This window comes from Misgurnus anguillicaudatus, chromosome 24, assembly GCF_027580225.2.
Source record: "Misgurnus anguillicaudatus chromosome 24, ASM2758022v2, whole genome shotgun sequence".
NCBI classification, from domain to species: domain Eukaryota; kingdom Metazoa; phylum Chordata; class Actinopteri; order Cypriniformes; family Cobitidae; genus Misgurnus; species Misgurnus anguillicaudatus.
Genome location: NC_073360.2, coordinates 11,883,329 through 11,897,419, shown reverse-complemented (window position 1 = coordinate 11,897,419; position 14,091 = coordinate 11,883,329). Strand labels below are relative to the sequence as shown.

The following is a 14,091-nucleotide window of genomic DNA, read 5'->3' as shown; positions in this document are numbered from 1 at the left end:
GCTTTAATAGGGTGTTCTAAGTGTTGCTAGGGCTATAATAGGGTGTTCTAAGTGTTGCTAGGGCTATAATAGGGTGTTCTGGGTGTTGCTAGGGCTTTAATAGGGTGTTCTGGGTGTTGCTAGGGCTTTAATAGAGTGTTCTGGGTGTTGCTAGGGCTTTAATAGGGTGTTCTAAGTGTTGCTAGGGCTATAATAGGGTGTTCTGGGTGTTGCTAGGGCTTTAATAGAGTGTTCTGGGTGTTGCCAGGGCTTTAATATGGTGTTCTGGATGTTGCTAGGGCTTTAATAGGGTGTTCTAAGTGTTGCTAGGGCTATAATAGGGTGTTCTAAGTGTTGCTAGGGCTATAATAGGGTGTTCTGGGTGTTGCTAGGGCTTTAATAGGGTGTTCTAAGTGTTGCTAGGGCTATAATAGGGTGTTCTAAGTGTTGCTAGGGCTTTAATAGGGTGTTCTGGGTGTTGCTAGGGCTTTAATAGAGTGTTCTGGATGTTGCTAGGGCTTTAATAGGGTGTTCTAAGTGTTGCTAGGGCTATAATAGGGTGTTCTGGGTGTTGCTAGGGCTTTAATAGGGTGTTCTGGATGTTGCTAGGGCTTTAATAGGGTGTTCTGGATGTTGCTAGGGCTTTAATATGGTGTTCTAAGTGTTGCTAGGGCTATAATAGGGTGTTCTGGGTGTTGCTAGGGCTTTAATAGAGTGTTCTGGGTGTTGCCAGGGCTTTAATATGGTGTTCTGGGTGTTGCTATAGGGCTTTCATAGGGTGTTCTAAGTGTTGCTGGGGCTTTAATAGGGTGTTCTGGGTGTTGCTAGGGCTTTAATATGGTTTACTGGGTGATGCTAGGGCTTTAATAGGGTGTTCTGGGTGTTGCTAGGGCTTTAATAGGGTGTTCTGGTGTTGCTAGGGTTTTAATAGGGTGTTCTGGGTGTTGCTATAGGGCTTTAATAGGGTGTTCTTGGTGTTGCTAGGGCTTTAATAGGGTGTTCTTGGTGTTGCTAGGGCTTTAATAGGGTGTTCTTGGTGTTGCTAGGGTTTTAATAGGGTGTTCTGGGTGTTGCTATAGGGCTTTAATAGGGTGTTCTTGGTGTTGCTATAGGGCTTTGTGTTCTGGGTGTTGCTATGGCTTTAATAGGGTGTTCTGGTGTTGCTAGGGCTTTAATAGGGTGTTCTGGTGTTGCTTGGGCTTTAATAGGGTGTTCTGGGTGTTGCTAGGGTTTTAATAGGGTGTTCTGGGTGTTGCTATGGCTTTAATAGGGTGTTCTTGGTATTGCTAGGGAGTTTGTGTTCTGGGTGTTGCTATGGCTTTAATAGGGTGTTCTTGGTGTTGCTAGGGCTTTGTGTTCTGGATGTTGCTATGGTTTTAATATGGTGTTCTGATTGTTGCTATAGGGCTTTAATAGGGTGTTCTGATTGTTGCTATAGGGTGTTAATATGGTGTTCTGGGTGTTGCTAGGGCTTTTAATAGCTTCCGATAGACTTCCGCAAAGAATTAATAACAACAGAGCCCCACTAGAGTAGATTATTTCTAATAACAAACAAAATAAATAAAAGTAAATAACCTTTGTTCAGATATCATATCTAACATGTATCAACTACTACACTGAGCTAATGTTAATGTGTAAGATTAATGTATACAGTCAGCTACAGATCCTTAAATTCTTGCCCGGCTGCCAAATCTTTCTTCACAGCGGTGATACATGCTCACCCTCTCCCCTTGTCTTTTGGAAATTGAAACATTTTATTTTCAACAAGGTATTTGTTCCAGAGGTCAGGTTACCCACTAGCCAAATCAATAAATAAGCCCTATACTGAAAGTTAACTTCAGGTCAGCCGCGTCAACACGTGTGTGTCCGATGAAACAGTCCATAGGGTGTTTTGGGTGTTACTAGGGTCTTATGGGTGATTCGGGTGTTGCTAGGGTCTTATGGGTGATTCGGGTGTTGCTAGGGTCTTATGGGTGTTTCGGGTGTTGCTAGGGTCTTATGGGTGTTTCGGGTGTTGCTAGGGTCTTATGGGTGTTTCGGGTGTTGCTAGGGTCTTATGGGTGTTTCGGGTGTTGCTAGGGTCCTATGGGTGTTTCGGGTGTTGCTAGGGTCCTATGGGTGTTGCTAGGGTCTTATGGGTGTTTCAGGTGTTGCGAGGGTCTTATGGGTGTTTCGGGTGTTGCTAGGGTCTTATGGGTGTTTCGGGTGTTATTGGATATTCTGAGTGTTGCTAAAGCATTAAGAGATCCTCTACTATGATCTAGTCCCAGGATACAGTATGGCTTATGTCTAGATCACCAATTTCTAGCTCTGTGTAAACTACCTTCTGTTTAGTTTTATAACTATGAGACATTCCAACTCCTGTGTAAATGATGTAAGAAAAGACAACATAAACCAACATAAGCCTCAGTGAGTAACAAGCTAAAGCCACGCCTCCTGGAACAGACACATCTATTAATACTCCATCCTGTTTTAGAATGACCCGTCTTGGACTTGTTGTCATACCGAAATGCAGATACTTAATAAGTAAAGCTTTAGTCACCTAACTTAGCTTAGCAAGCGAGTCACACGCTTACAAGACAAACAAGTGCAGAGAAAGCTCCATAAATCTGTCCGTAGACATTTTCAGTCAGTTTTTCCTTCTTCCCCACCCTCCACCCATCCCACCGAGGGAAACATAACCAGCTACTGCTGTCTGGCTTACAAATCCACTCTAAAGTGATCAGTAAAGTCTTGGTGTCATGCGCAGAGGTATTGAAACAGTGTATGGTACGCGATATCCAAGGAGGAAGTTTGGGGGTGCCTGTGTGGTGATTAGTTGAGGCTGATCCAGAATCAGATTTATGGCAGGCAGCTGTTGAGGGTTTGACAGACAGACGGGTTGGAGAGCCAGCACTGCTGCGTAACACAAGCAGATCTGAGCCACTGCTGCTTGCAAAGGAGTGTGTCAGATCTCATTTATACAGCAGGGTAAGTCATTTAATATTTTACCCTGTTTTGACTTAATTGTTTGTGCGAGCAGTAATTGTATTAGAGATTTAAATGAATGAACAGTAATGAAAAGTATTAAGGTTTTTGAATGTCATTATATGCTTTATATATAAATTCAGCCACTGGAATGAAGACATAGTCACAGTACTTAGGTTGTTTTGAACCCTTACCAAAATGCTACATTTACATTGATACATTTGAAAGATGATTTTTTCCAAAGTGACTTACAATGAATCCAATCTATAAATTTTTTTGAATCAGTATTTGCCTGCGAATCAAACCTAAAACCATACCAAAAGCTAATGCAATGCTCTACCAACTGAGCAAATATTAATTCAATCGTATTATTCCACACTGATCGTTTTAAAGTCTCCTGCAGTTTTTCCTCTTTAAATCGAGTACACAGTCCTGAGACCTATTTTTAGAGGGTCGAGGCAGTACGGCGTGCTGGAGTTATGCAGACGGCAAGATTAGATGGAGTGGGAAAACTTCATACAGCATGTTGTGTTTGCCCACAGCTCTTATCTGAACTCCTCAGAGAAATAGTTAAACTGTTTATCCACCAGCATAAGCGGCATAATATTAAAACTTGTCAACACTCTTTCCCTGTCAAAAATGATTTTTAGATCATAAAAACGATGCTGGAAACACCTTCTGTTCAGCAGGTTCAACATTTAGAAACACAAAATGGATACTCAATGGATATTTCTATATAGACAGAGTTTGGTCAGTAAAAAAGAACTGTAAAAATTCTTATATAAACAATTTCAGCAGTAACAACAACAAACATGTGGTAACAAACAAAACTTCCGGTAAAGTCCGCTACGAATCAATAACAACAAAGTCCTTTTTGAGAAGTTTATTTAAGTGGATTACCTTTGTTCATATTGCTCAGCTAAAGCGTATTAAAAACAACACATTGCTGTGTAAAATGTGTACTATAATGTATACAATGTTAATTACAAACCTGCTGCCAAACCTCTCTTTACAATGGTGATCTATGATCACTCTCTCCCCCTATCTTTAGGAAACCAAAACATTTATTATTTTCAACGAGGAATTTGTTCCAGAGTTCAGTTTAGCCACTAACCAGACCATTAAACAAACCGAAACCGGAAGTAAAGTTCCTACAGACGCATAACCGCGACAACGTACATATATATATATATATATATATATATAAAGACCACCTTAACCAAGACAAGATGAAGACTTTGAGGTGATAAATGTATAGTTCACCCAAAAAATTTAATTCTGTCCCTGCATATATATATTTTTGAGGAGAACATGTTAAGAAGACCAAGACCAGCACAAATCATCTAAAAGATTCACATAGCCCTAACCCTACAAAGTCATAAAAAAACAATAATACTAATAAATGCAAAGGTGAATTTTCTATGATTTCTTTGAGCAAACAAACACTAAGGAGCTGATAGGGATTTTTTTTATAAATATTTTCAATGCCAATATCAAAACTTGTGTTTAAAATGTGTCTAAAATCTAAGTCACTTACACTGTAAAAAAGATTTGTTGGTTCAACCTAAAAAGTAAGTGTTCTTGCTACCTTAAAATTTTAAGTTAATTCAACTTAATTTATATACTTTATCATAATTATATTTTTTAGTTAAATTAACTCAAATTTTTAAGGCAGAACGAACACTTATTTTTTTAGGTTGAACCAACACATCTTTTTTTACAGTGTAATATTAACTTATTATGAATGTTTATGTAAAATTACTGTCACATTCGCAATAGTGCACTGTAAAAAAAATGTCTGCAGAAATTACAGTATTACTGGGTATTACTGGCAACTAGCTGCCAGTAACTTACTGTAGATTTTACATTTATGTTATTAGCTAGCAACAGTTTGTTTAAAGTTAAATGAACATAAAACATTTTCAGTCTTTAACTTCTACAGTAAGTTACTGGCAACCAGCTGCATAATTACAGCAAGTTTTTTACAGTGTGCTCATATTCAAACAGCTCTCTTGCTTTTGATTATTTCAGATTTTATCATTTTAAAAACAAGATCTCAAGTCTTTTTTTGCAATCATAACTTACATTTTTGGGGTATTTTAGTTGCCATTTTTGACACAATCTTCCATTCATTTTTGAACCGCGCAATATCAATCAGCTGGCAATTTAGGGATATCTCCACAGTTGTGTTCTTGACCGATCTTGAAATAAAATCCAAGAGAAACCTAGCAAGACGCCTTAAGACCAGTCTCAAAACCAAGACTGGTCTTGAGTACTACAACACTAATGACTTGTATACAGTGTTTGTTAAATACTAGTTAATTAATTATTTACCCCTTCCCTTCAGAAAAGGACCTTGACCAGCATGAATTGCCTTTATCATTGTTTTTTACCAGAAAGTAGTACTGGTCTTGTTTGGTGGAGCTATAGAAGTCAGCAGTGATGTCAGCAAACCAACATCCTGGTTACCATCAGTGCTGATCTTTACAATAGGGTTGTTGTTTTATGTGTAGCTAGCTACCAAGTGAATGTGTTTCTATGCAAACTGTCGTCTCATTTCCTGAAGTTTAGCAAACATATATTTTTACAACGTAGGTTCTGTTGATATTTGATCAGATCTGGAATCTCAGTTAAAGACCCCGGTGGTTCGGAAACACCGCTGTAATTTTTTCTCTTGGCAGCTTAGATGAAACTAGAAACAGGGAAAGAGCATCGGTAGGGTGGGTTAATGGAAAAAGATCCTAAGGGAAACAGAGGGAGAGGCTTTTAATGGTCTGCCTGCACAACTTGTGGAGTCAAGATGTTTGACGTTTTTAGAACTTTAATGATCTTCTGTAGTCACTGAAATAATATAAATGTTTAATTACGGTCTGGTAATGAAGCTGTAAACGGGATTAGAAGGGAATGGAAATTGGATCCCGAAGGAATGTTTGGATGAGGCGCTATACGGAGTTCAGTTTTGGAACAGAAATTTGCAGACTGTTTTTACAACTTACAATCCGCTTAGCATTTCATATAGTTAATGCTTAATAACTCATGCTGGGTTAATATTGGACAGAACACACAGCTGGGTTAAAAATGACCCATTACTAGGTTGGGTAAAATATGGACAAACACAACCATTTGTTTAAACTGACCTATAAATGTCCATAATTTACCCAATCATGGGTTAAAACAAACTAGCGTTTTTTAATTGTGCTTTTACTAATTCATTCTTGAACCTCATGAGCATTCAGAAGCAAATCTTCATTCAGTCTGATGTGTTGATTTGCAGATGGTTCGTGAACAATACATCACCACCACAGAGGAGTCTGGTCTCCTGGCACCCGTCAATGAATACATCTATATGATCGGGATCTATGGCTGGAGGAAACGCTGTCTCTATCTATTTGTTTTACTTCTCCTCATCATACTGGTGGTGAACCTTGCTCTCACAATCTGGATCATGCGAGTTATGTGGTTCAATTCAGTAAGCAAATACATTTTAATTGACATGTCGATCTAAATTCATTGCTGACTTTGGTTTGCCTTTTAGTCTCGGTTGTGGGTGTTGCATGTTGAAAAGTCATGCTGCTGATCCTGAAACAGCTCTCTGTTGAATTGACCTTTGCAGGAAGGTATGGGATACCTGCAGGTCCATGAAGATGGACTGCGACTGGAGGGAGAATCAGACTTCCTCTTCCCTCTCTATGCCGAGGAAATCGATTCAAGAGAGGTGGGAATTACATCAAAAAGATAAACTTTAATGAATAGTGTACAAAATAACCTGATATGAAAAAAATTAACAATAAATTATACAAATTGTGCACATTTTTGAAACCCTGATATGAAAATTTTAAAAGTTTAAAATCAGATTTGTGACAAAATGTTGAATGCCCTCTTTATTTGTACAGGTAAGTTGCTTTGGATAAAAGGATCTGCTATATGAATAAATATAAATGTGACCCTGGACCACAAAACCATAATGGTCATTACTAATGTTAATACGTTTTTTTTATATTTTTACCATAGGAAATGTACAAAATATTTTCACGAAACATGATCTTTACTTAATATCCAAATGTTTTTGGCATAACATTGTTAATTTTGACCCATGCACTGTATTGTTGGATATTGCTACAAATATACCTGTGCGACTATGACTGGTTACATATGCATTTATTAAAATGAATAAGTAAAAAAAAAATTCAAATAAATGTATATATTTTTTATTTTTCATACAATGTGAAAAATGTAAGTTGTTTTTCTCTTAATAACAGGATTCGGCTCTTTTGGTGCACTCTTCTGAGAACGTCACTCTCAATGCTCGCAATGAAAATGGTGATGTAACAGGAAGTGTGTCTGTAGGTATGTCAAATATCAAATATTCATTCATTGAATTCATGACTTTATGATTATCATTTTCCCTTTGAAGTTTTGGCTTGAATAGGCTGTGTTTAAATGAATACACGAGCTCAATGTTGACGTAAAATACCATCACAACCCATTAAATTAAATTCTAGAATGAGGCATTATAACAAAATAAAAAGATATGTCTTCATGGTTTAAATAGAAAGGTTAAGGAAATGTGGATCTTTCGAAGCATACACTTTATTGAAACCAAAATAACAAAGATAACCCAAAAACTGAAGGGGACGACTGCAACAGCTTTACAAAACAAGCAAAGACAATAGCCAATGAAACACAAATAAAAAGGATGGGTATATACACAGAGTCAGAGAGCTAAACAAGAAACAGATGATGATTAGAAAACCAAATACAGCCCAAGTCCGCAAATATTTAAAAATAAAAGTCCTTGGATGAAATTAAACAGTGGTATGAATGTAGGTTGGGACTGTTTTGATTTGTAATGGAATTTGTAAAAGTGGACATGAAAGGGAGACATAAAAATTGGAAATCAGAATGGAGGAAGACATAAATGTGTTTTTCTAAAGAAAAAAGCTAAAAATGCCATTTGGACAATGACAGAATGCAGAATATCTTTATTATTGATTGGTTGGGAAATGTCCACAGGTATGCATTATCTGTCGATAAACGCACATCTAACCTGTCAAATGTCCCAAAATAACCACCGGAGCAATGCCTGTGGTAACCGTGGTATAAGAGGAATAATTGACTCCGGTTCTTTGAATTATTTTAAAATTAGGTGGTAAGGTGTGCATTATTTTCGAAAAATTCAACTTAACACTTTATAACAACAACTGAGTTCCTTAAACAATCTTATTTTTAAGTATAATAAAAGGTGTCGTATCACAGATTATACAGTAGCCTTATTGCTTTCCCTTATTAAGATAAGATTAATATATTTTAATATTCAGACAGCTGGTTGATGTCTGTTTAAATTCTCCCATCATCTATGTATTTTCAGGTCCAGATCAGGCCAGTGTCCTCGGCCAACATTTCAACATCACTTCAGAGAATAAAGAAAATTTATTTTATGCCGACAGAAATGGGGCTGTTGTGGGAAAAGGAAGACTCCGTGTAACAGGTGAGTACAAGCACAGATATTAGATATAACAAGATTGAGCGAATGGCGAAACGCAAAGCTCAATATGGTGGCTCTGGTGAACAAAGTCCCGCCTTCCAGTTAAAGAACCAATCATTATTCAATAAAGACCAACAGTTCTCATGGAGAGAGGCTTTACAGAGTCGCGAAAGGTGCCAGCCAACCTGTGTGCATGCGCAATAGTTAAAATGACTTTGAAAAAGATTTTAGTTTTTTGAGCTTAAGAAACAAAAGTTTTGGTGCACCTGATGTCAGATTTAATTCTTGGTCAGAAATATGTTATTTAATTGTGATTTAAGCACACAATTTTAAAGATCCATTCAAGTAGACAGGACTTTATGTTGCATGACTGAAATAACTGCATAGAGGAATTTCAGACATGCCTCTGGAGCAACTTTCCTAATACAAACCTTCTGTACAATATTATGCCAAAAAAGCCATTTGCACAGATATTAGCCGTGTTATTATGAAAATAATCACAGAAACTGTTAAAATATTGGGTCACACTTTATTTTAGGGTATCACTTTTACAGTGTAATTATACATTTAAGTACTAAGTAATAATCATTAAAGGAATAGTCTACTCATTTTCAATATTAAAATATGTTATTACCTTAACTAAGAATTGTTGAATCATCCCTCTATCATCTGTGTGCGTGCATGTAAGCAGTTGGAGCTGGAGCGCGCTGCGACACTTCGATAGCATTTAGCTTAGCCCCATTCATTCAATGCTACCATTTAGAGATAAAGTTAGAAGTGACCAAACACATCAAAATAAAACATAGCACTTTTCTAAGCGGATTTAAAAGAGGAACTATGTTTTATGGCGTGGTAGCACTTTTGGGAGTACTTCGACTCGCCTGAAAAGTCCGCTCCCCTTCTCACTCTCATAATGGGAGAGGGAGGGTGTTACTGCGCCGAGTCGAGGTGCTCCCAGGAGTGCTATTACGCCATAAAATATAGTTCCTCTTTTAAATCAGCTTAGAAAAGCGCTTCGTTTTATTTTGTACCACCAAACTTGCTCGTATAACTACTTGTCTTAAATAGGAAAAACGTTGATGTGTTTGGTCACTTCTAACTTTATCTCTAAATGGTACCATTGAATGAATGGGGCTAAGCTAAATGCTATCGAAGCGTCGCAGCGCGCTCCAGCGCTTACGTGCACGCACACAGATGATAGAGGGATGTATCAACAATTCTTAGTTAAGGTAATAACATATTTTAATATTGAAAATGAGTAGACTATTCCTTTAACAATATGTACTTACTATAGGGTTGGGGTTAGGATAAAGGTTTGGTTTAAGGTTAATTGCATGTAATTATGCATAATTACCTGTTATTACTATAATAATTAAATGTAACGTGTAACAAAGACACTGTAAAATAAAGTGTTACCAAATATTGTCCTATTAGATTAAATCTGAGATTTTATACATATACCTTTAGTACAAAATAATTGACTCCGGTCCCCCGAATCATAAGAAAATAATGCACACCCAAGGTGCAATGAGGCACGACGCGTAGCGGGTGTGCCTTATTTTCAAATAATTCAAAGGACCGGAGTCAATTATTCCTCTTATACCATGGTTACCACAAATATTGCCTATTTTTAAGACATTTGACAAGTTAGGTGTGCGGTCATCAGAAATCAATGCATACCCACGGAACATTTCTCAGCCAATCAGAATACAGCATTCAACAGACCCGTGGTATAATAATGTTTAACGATTATCTAAACTTGATTAAGTTGATTTTATATTGTTAAATTATTCTGATGACAATTTAATACTGTCCTCAAATCAGTACCACTGTGTTTTATGGTACAAATATCTGAAATTATGTGACATAGTGATTTTGACGAGGCACATATTTTGTGAGACCTCCAACAAGGCAGAATAAAAGTCTTAGTAACCAGCTTGCTTACTTTAGCACTGCATAAATGCATACATGTAATGTATTACTATTAATGAACAGAACTGTATGGTTGTAAGAGTTGTTTGTGTTTGGACAGGTGAGGAGGGGGCGCTGTTTGAGCATTCGGTTAGGACTCCTCTGGTAAAGGCAGTGGGACTCAATAAAGAGTTAAGGCAAGTGTACTCTATTAACACCAAATATAGTAACACCTTCCATACAAACATTTTTTGACAATAAATTATTTTGTTTATTTTTGGTATTGTTTTCTCACACTACACCATCCAAAATACATGCATTTTTTGTCTCCGCATTTTCTGTGGTTTATTTAGGGCTTTTTGAATCAAAACGTCTGTAAAAGAAGTTTCCGTCAAGACATGTACCCGCTATGGGCACGCATCACATCCAAACATCTGTTTGTCATACAAACAAAAATATTCATATATATTTCACTACCATGTGTTTTGTTGCCATCCTGTGCTCAAACAAGGCATTGCAGTTTACAGTAACTCCATGCATTCCTATTGTTTTAAGACTGGAGTCTCCAACGCGCTCTCTCACCATGGATGCACCCAAGGGGGTTTACGTCAAATCCTCAAAGGGTGTTGATGTGACAGCACATTTTGATATTGTGCTACATTCATCTACAGGACTGGTAAGCAACCATATAGCTCTTATATGAAATGCCTTTTCTTAGTTCAAATATGTAAGCCAGTGGTTCTCAAATTGGGGGGCGTGAGATTGCCTAGTTTTACAGTACAGGGGCTTCCTTGGCATGTGTCAAGCAAAGGCTTATAATTATTAAAGGTGACATACACTGTCAAGTCCCTAGCTGTACATATCTGTACCTAATGGTACAATATTAGGATCTTACCACCCCAGTGACAGCTATAGGGACCATTTTTGTCTAACAGTGTATGATATAAAACTGTACTTCATTATTATTGGTTGTGTTTCAGCTGGTTCTGGATGCTACATCTGTCCGTCTGCCCACGTTACCCCTGGGTGAAGCGGGAACAGGCGAGGGAATGTATAACATGTTTGAGGTTTGTGTATGTCCCAGTGGAAAGCTCTTCTTCTCTAGAGCTGGTGTCTTCTCTACATGTAGTGAGAGCCATGACTGCTGAATGTGTTTCTGTTCAAAACACCAACACAAGAACCAAATCAGGCATAGCATTGGAGGATTTAGTTTGATCAAATAAAACAAAAAACTTGCAAATAAAGGATGATTGATTCATTGGGAGGTTGAAATTGACAGTATTGCCTCTGTAGTTTGTCCTGTATATGGAGCAAAATGACTTTTTTATTAGGCTGGGCAGTAAAGGAGCTGGTCACCAGCTTACATCCTATGCAATATTATTATGAGGTGCAATAAAAAAGCAGATCTTGTATTTAACGTAGTCTAGTTTTTGTTCAAGAAGCATTGGACAGTAAAGCCATCGTCATTTTAATGTTAGAGATGTGTGTCGGTGCCAGTAACAACAGTATGATCTGTATGTAAAAGAAAAAAGTGTGTAAAATGGAGAAACATACATGACATTTTGTAAACGGTTTATAGTAGTAATTATGTAAAGATTATATTATGTGCTGTTTGACGAAAGGTGCCGTTAAATTTTTAATTTTTGTGTGTAATGGATTAATATTAAATTTGGCATCATTTCATGTGTCAGCTTGAAAAATTGGGAATTGTACTTTTTATGTTTGTATATATTGTCTGACCATGTATACATCATTGAATTTTACTTACATTATGATTTATGTAATTTTATTTAAACATAAAGAAAAGTAGGTTGCTGTATTTCAATGCTTTCCATTTAAATATAATGTTTAAGTTTTAATTTACAACCATGCATGATAAAGTATGACATGTTTATGATTTCCACATCCAGTGCCGGCCCGAGCCTCTTAGGGGCCCTAAGCAGAATGTGTTTGGGGCCCCCCCTCACCAATTTTTTTATTAAAAAATAAAGACAATTTTTTTTTTAAAAAGAACAAAGTTGGGCTAAAATTAGCATTAGGTACAGAAATCAAATCAAATGAATCATAACACTGTCTTTATTAATGACACAGACTTAGGTTAATTGAAGCACATACCTGGTTTCTGCCTAATCTATACATAAACCTAAGACATAAACTAATTTTTTATTGGAAAAAGAATACTGTGAAGATCATTTTGTTTGTATGTTCCCTGTCAAGAACAGAAAGATTTTATGTTTGCTTGCTTTCTGAAACGCATCTCTCCATGTGTGCACTACTGAGTGCACCTAAATGCATGTGGCACGCGCACACACAGACGGAGGACGAATTACAAATGTTACATTGTTTTTCCGTGCTCTATTCCTCAAATGTATGTTAATTTAAGTTATTTTATTGTTAACGGGGCCCCAAGCAGCCGCTTAGTTCGCTTATGCCTTGGGCTGGCCCTCTCCACATCCCAACTTAAATGTTTAAGAGGCAGTTTCCCGGACAGCGTTTGGCCTTGGTTATATCAGGACATTTAAGTATAAAAAACAATACGGGTGTGCAGCTTGAGACAAAACAATGGCACTGATATATGTTAAGATATGTCAGTACAAGATGTTTTAAATTAAAGCAGCTCAAACATGCATTTCAGTCTGGATTAGCTCTGTCCTGGAAACTGCCCCTAAATGTTTGGATACAACGTGACATAAGTGGTTCATTAAAGGGATATAAAATAAATATTCTGTCATCATTTACCCTCATGTTGTTACAAACCTGTATGCCTTTGTTCTGCTGAACACAAAGGAAGATATTTGTAATCAAGCAGGTGCACCACTGATTTCCATAGTAGGAAAAATATACTATGGAAGTCAATGGTGCTCCAGAACTGTTTGGCTACAAACATGTCTCAAAATATATTCCCTTGTGCTCAGCAAAACAACTAAATGTATACAGATTTAAAACAAGTTTAGTAAATTACTAAATTTGTATTTTTGGGTGAACTACCCCTTTAATTCTGTCCATATAATCATTAAAGTCAATATTTTGTATATTCAATAAATGTTTAAAAATATCCCACGTTTCATTTCTGTAATGAAGCACTTTTTCTGAATCGGTCAGATTTCTCTGTAGTTTGGAAAGTCATATGGCACAACTGACATTATCAACATACATTATATTAAATATATTATACAGGGTTCTCACACCTTAGTTAACTTTAAATTCAAGGACCATTCAAGGACTTTCCAGGTCCAATACCCTCAAATTCAAGGACTAAATGTAGGGACACGTTTCAGGTTACATAGTGTTACCTTTTAAGATACATTGTTACAGTTCCCTTTCGAGGGAACTCGCGCTGCGCCACTGGTGACACTTTTGGGACGCCTCCAGGGGTAAGTGTGTCTGAATGGATCAAATTCAACCAATGGTGAGGCTTAACGACAAAGACAGGGTGACGCGGGAGCCAAGAAGTATATCTCTATCTGAAATATTGCCAAAGACGGCATTACAGGGACGCAGGAAGTATGGTAAGGGAGACGCAGTGTCTCGTTCCCTTCTTAGGGAACAACAGTTACATACGTAACCAAAGACGTTTTCATGTGTCAAACACAACAACTATGCAAAAAAGCATTTTGGTATAAATCAACATTCGCATACAGAAGATATAAGCATTTAAAGTGAACAGTTTAGTATGTGTGCTTCAAAAGTCTTAAAAAGAATTTGTATGATATTATCCTACACATGAAATAATATGGATTTTTTTTCCA

General features: G+C 37.1%; 1 protein-coding gene across 1 annotated transcript; it reads left to right on the top strand.

Annotated features, from left to right (window-relative positions):
- Positions 1–2,690: 2,690 nt before the first annotated feature.
- Positions 2,691–12,740, top strand: sgcg (sarcoglycan, gamma). The gene is made up of 8 exons (XM_055195995.2): positions 2,691–2,949; positions 6,221–6,415; positions 6,560–6,661; positions 7,206–7,293; positions 8,315–8,434; positions 10,464–10,539; positions 10,898–11,018; positions 11,323–12,740. The coding sequence occupies exons 2-8, from the start codon at positions 6,221–6,223 to the stop codon at positions 11,488–11,490; spliced, it is 870 nt and encodes a 289-aa protein (XP_055051970.1). The 5' UTR covers positions 2,691–2,949; the 3' UTR covers positions 11,491–12,740.
- The last annotated feature ends 1,351 nt before the right edge of the window (positions 12,741–14,091 follow it).